The following is a 6000-nucleotide window of genomic DNA, read 5'->3' on the forward strand; positions in this document are numbered from 1 at the left end:
CGTGGCACTGAGGCTGCAGTTACGAAAAGGGCCTTTGCCTTCTTCCTGGCCATTCCATTCCCGTGTGAGGCCGAGTCACAAGTCCAAGGAACCCTGAGCGCTGGGTTGAACAGTGTGGGGGGCCCAGGGTCACCATGCCGAGCAGCCAGCTCCCCCTGGGGCCCAGGAAGGAGGCTGCGGAGAAGGCGTCTGGACTCCCTTGGGAAGAGCACAGTTGGACTTGGACCCACCTCTCGCCATGCAGGGAACCCTGATGCTCAGCGGAGGGGGGTGGGAGGTTGTCAATGTGCCAGATCACAGAGCACTCTGACCCTGGGAGAGGCCCAGCGCCTACAGCATCAGGAGGCAGAGGGCCTGGCCTCTGCATGGGCTGTGGGGCCTGGTCAGACAACAGGTGGTGGTGGTTGCATGGTGGGTGCTGGATGGCCTGCTCCCAGCTCTTGGACACCTGGGGACCTCAGAGTCAGACCTACAGTCCCTGCTTGGCCTTGGGCACCACGGTCGGTTCCATGGACAGCACGGCGAAGGTGGTTCACATGGGTGAGACACACAGTCGCTTCCAGGCCGGTCACTCTGCCACATGCCCCTCTCTGCTTTCTTTTTAGACTGCAGGACCAGGGGGCAGTTCAACGCCTTTTCCTACCACTTCCGAGGCAGACGGTCTGTGGACTTCAGCTACAGGGAGGACGAGCCCCCGCAGGGAACCCGGTCCCGCAGGATGCGCAGGTGCTGACCTCTTGGTCATGGGAGCAGCCCCCAGCTCTGGACGCCTTGCCATAGGCCATGGTCTGGCTGTGGCGTGCACTTTTGTTTAGCCTGGCTGACCCGGCAGGGACAGGCCTGCAGCCTGGGGTGCTGGGGACAGGCCTGCAGCCTGGGTCCCTCTGGGCTCAGGGGGCTTAGGAGCCTGGACCGGAACCTGTGGGTGAGTCTGTGCTTCTCCCCTAGTGTCCTGAAACCCAGTGAACGACGGGGCAATGCCACCTCAGCTGCCCAGAAGCACCTGGGAGCGCCAGCCACCAGCGACTTCAGAGAATTTGTCCTGGAAATGCAGAAGACCATCACGGCGCTCAGGAAGCAGGTGAGGCTCCGCCTCCCCTCCAGCCCGCCTTCTCCACGGCCCACCTCCTTCCTTGGTTCAGGAGGCCTTCCCTTTCAGGGACTGAAGGCAAGGACCCTGCCAGTCGCCCACCTGGGTCTACAGCATGCAGCTGGGTCTTGCTTTTCTCCTCGGGTTTCCCAGAGCATCAGGGACACTGGGTAGTATTGTGTCACTGGCTGTGCGGCTGCCAGCCGGGTGACTTTGCTAAGAACACAGCTGGCACAAAGTCTCAAGAAGCCCAGCCAGGGGCCACTTGAGAGAAGCAAACCTGAACCTGTTCCGCAGCTTCTTCAAGAAGCGATTGCTCCAGACTGGCCGGCAGAGCCTCAGGTGACATCCCACTGGCTGGTCAGGCAGCTGTGGCTCAGGTGGGCCTGTGCAGTCAGGTCCTGTCACTGTTGTCCCACGTGAGCTCTGTGCTCACACATGTGAGACCCACGCAGACACAGCTCTGGGTTGCTCCTCTGGGCTCTGGGTTGACGCAGGATCAGCCACACATGCCCAGGGTCCTGGCAGGTGAACAGGCCTGTGGTCACTCAGCGCTGGGGCCCATGCATGGGTAAGGCGTGCGTTCTGCGAGGTTGAGACAGGTGTTGTGGTTGGTGAACTGCAACAGGGAGCTGCCTCTGTGGAAACAGAGGCAGCAGGCCGATGGTCTCTGTGCACGGATGCTGTGGCCTGCTGTCAGAGCAGCTGCCCCTGCCTGAACGTGGTTTGGGAGAAGTCTGTTCCCAGAATGGAAGGCCTGTGATGAATGTGCTCTCTCCATGCTGGACCTCAGCACCAGGCAGGCTGAGCTGCAAGGGACAGGACACCCCAAGGAGGAATGGATCCAGTGAGGCACAGCCTAGCATCCCTCTCCGGGCATGCACAGCTGGGCAGTGGCCAGACCCTGCTTCTCCCTGCTCTGCAGGGCGGCCTGCTGCACACAGGCCAGGGTGTGGAGTGGTGGCTGCGGAGGGGCCTCGGGCTCCTGCAGCTTCCCTCAACCCTGTGCCATCTGCCCACACTGTGTGTCCAGCGCACGCCAGTGGCCCATCCTGGGACACATGGATGACGCTCGGGCTGGCCTGTCACTGTTCCTTGGAAAACTGTGTGCAGAGCACACATGGATTGGGGACAGTCCTGGGAGGAAGGCGCCCTCATGCCCTAGTCCCCTCCTTCCGAGCTGGCTCAGCACCAGAGAGCACTGTGTCAGGCCGTCCAGTCACCTGTCTGGTCTGCGTCTGAGCGTCCGTGGAGTTCTCTGAGTGTGTTCTGAACACCTGTCGTCTCACGGGAAGGAGTCTTGCCCTGAGGTGACCAGTGATGCTCTGCCTTGCTGCAGATCAACAGGCTGGAGACCCGACTCAGCACCACGGAGTGTGTGGATGCCAGCGGAGAGTCCCACGCCAACAACGCCAAGTGGAGACCCGATGCCTGCACCATCTGTGGGTGCAAAGTGAGTGCAGCGCCCTTGTGTCGTGCCACAACAAGGGCAGGGGCCCAGGGCTGGTCCGTCCTCCCATGCCCTCTGGCTTCCCACTGCCTCTTGGTGCCAGCTGTAGCTATGCCTGCAGAGGAGGTGCTGGTGCCCAGACCTGGGCGCTGTGCAGCCCCACTCAGGGCAGGGTAAGCAGCGGGCACTGTGCTCCACCTCCACCTTCTGCCAGCTGGGGGGACATTCCCGCCCTGGAGACCTGGGGCTTCTGCCCACAGAGAACCTGTTTTCAATCACCTGCCCCTGCTGGCTCGTCCAGTGCTGGCTGGGGGCACTAGCTACTCAGGAACTGCCTTTGGGAGAAGGTGGGCAGGTGGGTGCCAACAGCGGATGGAGTTGTCCCTTTGTCAGGGACGTGAGGAGGTTGCTCAGCACCCTGGGCCTGTCTCCTGACGTTCTCTGGTCCTCGTCCTGGAGGAATCGGGAGTAGGGGCGTGTGAGCCACCTGTGATCCTGGGGCCTCAGCGTGGGCCTTCAAGGGCAGTGGGGAGCTGCCTTCCCTCGGGTGGGGGGAGGCCGGTGGGGGGGCTTGGCAGTCTCAGGAGCGGGGAGGCCTGGGCAGGCCGGGGGCTGGGGGCTGTGCCTGTGTGACCAGCCCTGCCCAGTTCAGTCCCTGGAATGGCACTGTGCCCTCTCCCTCCCCTAGGACGGGCAGGTTACCTGCTTCGTGGATTCTTGCCCTCCTGCCACCTGCCCTGAGCCTGTGAAAACCCAAGGAGCGTGTTGTCCAGTCTGCGTGAAGAAGGCCGCCGAGGAGAAGCCCTAGCCCCTGCATGCTCCTCCACGTTGGTCTGGGCAGCACTTGCGAGATCAAAGTCCATGCGGGGCGCAGACCCAGGCAGTGCCTGGACTCCAGGTCAAGGCTGGGCTGTGTAGTCAGCCACCCAGGCTGCCCGGACCTGTGCTCTGTGGAGGAAACAGCGGGCAGGAGGGGAGCTGACTCTTCACGTTAGACTTCTCAGGTTTTTATTTAATTCTTTTAAAGTGAAAATTTGGTGCTACTATTAAATCGCACAGTTAACTCTGTAGGCTCCTAAATTGATTGTGCCTGATAACACCACTTCTTTTAAACGAGGAGGCCTTTGGTGCCCGCTCTGCCCGCTCCGGGCCAGGCACTTGCAGACGGGTGTTGCTGGCAGCTGGGGTGCTGCAGGAGGCTCTTGAAGCCTGGGCTGCGTCAGGCCGATTTACACAGAAAACTGTGTTTGGCAAATGGAACAGAATCTTCACTAGGGTGTTCTGGGGACCCGGGCCGACGCCCTGGCTCCGCTGCCTCCCTGCTGTCTGTCCCCACGTCTCGGTCCTTCCTCAGTTCCTCACTTAACGGTGAAACAGAGCAGCCCTGTGTCAACCCCTGCTCCTCCTCCCCCCAGAGGGATGTGACCAGCCCACAGTACCGACGGGCGCTTTCCCTTCCAGCCGGAGTGGAACCCCTCGCCCCCTCGGCCTCCTGGAAGACCTGTGTGGGGGCCGAGTGCCCACAGCCTTGTTTACTTGCAAGCTCCTCTGCTGACCATGGAGCAAGACCCACTCTCCAGACCCCTCTGCAGGGTAGGACAGCTGGAGTCCCCGTGTGGGGACTCCGACTCCATATCATGTGAACAGTGGAAAAATGAGTCCCTCTACCTTGTGTGTTTGTAAACTGCATGATGTTCTATATTAAGAAGCTGCCCATTTCCTAGGTGTCAAATACGGCAGAAAAATCACTTCCATTACACAAAAGTTGTTTTTTTTTTTTTGTTTATCTTTTTTTTTTTAACTTTCATAGAATTTAGTGAAAAGCAACTGTCATACCTCATGGTCTCTTTAATTGACCAAAACCTTCCATTAGTCTAAAGACGAAGCGATCTGGGTTTCGAGGAACATTTCCTGAAAGTGCTGATTTTGTTCGACACTTCCTGAGACTCTTCCTGCCTGAGGTGGCTTGGGGCCCCTGCAGGACCTGGGGTCAGAGCCAGGTGGCAGGAGTCCTTGCGGGTCACCAAGGGGACCCTCACGGGGACAGGGAAGCCTGGGCTCCTTGCAGCACAGAGGGCCTCCAAAGGCTGGCGAGACTGGTGTGACAGACAGGCTGGCCAGGCGTCTCCCAGACAGCCTGAGGCTGGCCTCGCGGGCCGCCAGCATCCTCGCAATGGCTTGTGGCCTGTGTACGAACTTGGTCGTCCCACTTCTCATCCCCTCCTGGCCCGGGGATGAACTAAGGCTGGCTAGTGTTTCCCAGGGGGTGGCTTTTCTTCTGAAATACGAAGTCGAATTTAGCAATCAGATCTTAAAATGATTCTTGTAAACTAGGAGTGTACGAGTTTGCCTAACATTTGGTGGCTGGTTGCTCAGGTGGAAGAGTGGCCACCGACCTGCATCGTGGTGCTTTGCTGCCTCACGAGCGCTGTGGAGGATCCATGGTGCAGTGCACGGCTTGGGCACGCGTACAGGGCTGTCATTTTCTGTAACTCCAGCTGACGTGCCTGGGGAGCCCCCAGATTGGCACTCAGTCTTGGTGACCATTGCCGCGGGCAGGGCCTGAGGAGTGTCCCCAGTAGCAGGTGAGGGTGTGCCTGAAGCGAGTGTAGATATTTGTTTCCTGTTCTAACTGTCGCAACAGCCAAATGCCTTTCTCATACTCGCTGTATTCAGTACATTACCAAAGAAACGTTTGCACTATGTAATGACGCCTTCGGTTCTAATAAAGGCCACCTTGTCCAGAGGAGCTCGGCTCTTTCTTTTACCTTGGAACGATCCCTGGGGCTGCAGCTTGTTGAACAGGTGACAGCAAAGCTGGATGGAGAGAGAGGTCCTCCGCGAACGCCCAAGGGCTGCTCTGGTCGCCGGTCGTCCTGTGTGGACAGTGTGAGCAGACAGAAAAGCAGGGCACGAGTCAGATGGACTCACTCCAGAGCAGCCAGGATGCTCTCAGGACCTGTGCTGCCTTTAAATCCTGGGCAGGTGGGAGTCGAGCCCTCCGCAAAGCCGCCTGGGAGTGTCGCGGGTGGGTGGCCCCAAGGTCCAGCGTTTGCCGCGACCTGTGCTCGTGCGTGGCTCTGCAGCCAGACCTGGTGACGGGGTGTGGCTGCTTCTCGTCCCCTGCACTGCACTCTAGGTAGCCAAGGATGTTGTCCTGAAGGAAGCTGGGAAGCATCTGAAGACATCTTTGCAGGATTTGAGGATATCTTTACGTGACCTGGGGGGAAAATCATAGTCTTAAATAGTTATCATAAGAAAAGTGTTAGAGAAAATTCGAATGTTTTTAAATTGCCAGGTCATTTCAAAATCCGAACAAGAAACTTGAGCTTCTCCAGGAAACTGGTGGAAGGAGATCTCCTGTTGTAGGAGATGACATGCCTAAATTCCCTGCTGCATTTCAATGGGGAGCCCGCCTCCCTAACCTGGGCCACGGTTGAGAACCTAACACCCTTTGCTG

At 58.9% G+C, this 6000-nt stretch overlaps 1 protein-coding gene across 2 annotated transcripts in view; it reads left to right on the forward strand.

Annotated features, from left to right (window-relative positions):
- Positions 1-5287, forward strand: part of PXDN (peroxidasin) — a 76408-nt gene extending 71121 nt beyond the window's left edge. For both annotated transcript variants that reach the window (XM_079110555.1, XM_079110556.1), the window contains 4 exons: positions 606-726; positions 949-1081; positions 2430-2543; positions 3229-5287. In XM_079110555.1, the coding sequence (XP_078966681.1) occupies positions 606-726; positions 949-1081; positions 2430-2543; positions 3229-3348 (488 nt within the window). In that variant the 3' untranslated portion in view covers positions 3349-5287. The remainder of the gene's footprint in view (positions 1-605; positions 727-948; positions 1082-2429; positions 2544-3228) is intronic.
- Positions 5288-6000: the final 713 nt, after the last annotated feature.

This window comes from Sciurus vulgaris (assembly GCF_902686455.1).
Source record: "Sciurus vulgaris genome assembly, chromosome: 14".
Classification (NCBI taxonomy): Eukaryota; Metazoa; Chordata; class Mammalia; order Rodentia; family Sciuridae; genus Sciurus; species Sciurus vulgaris.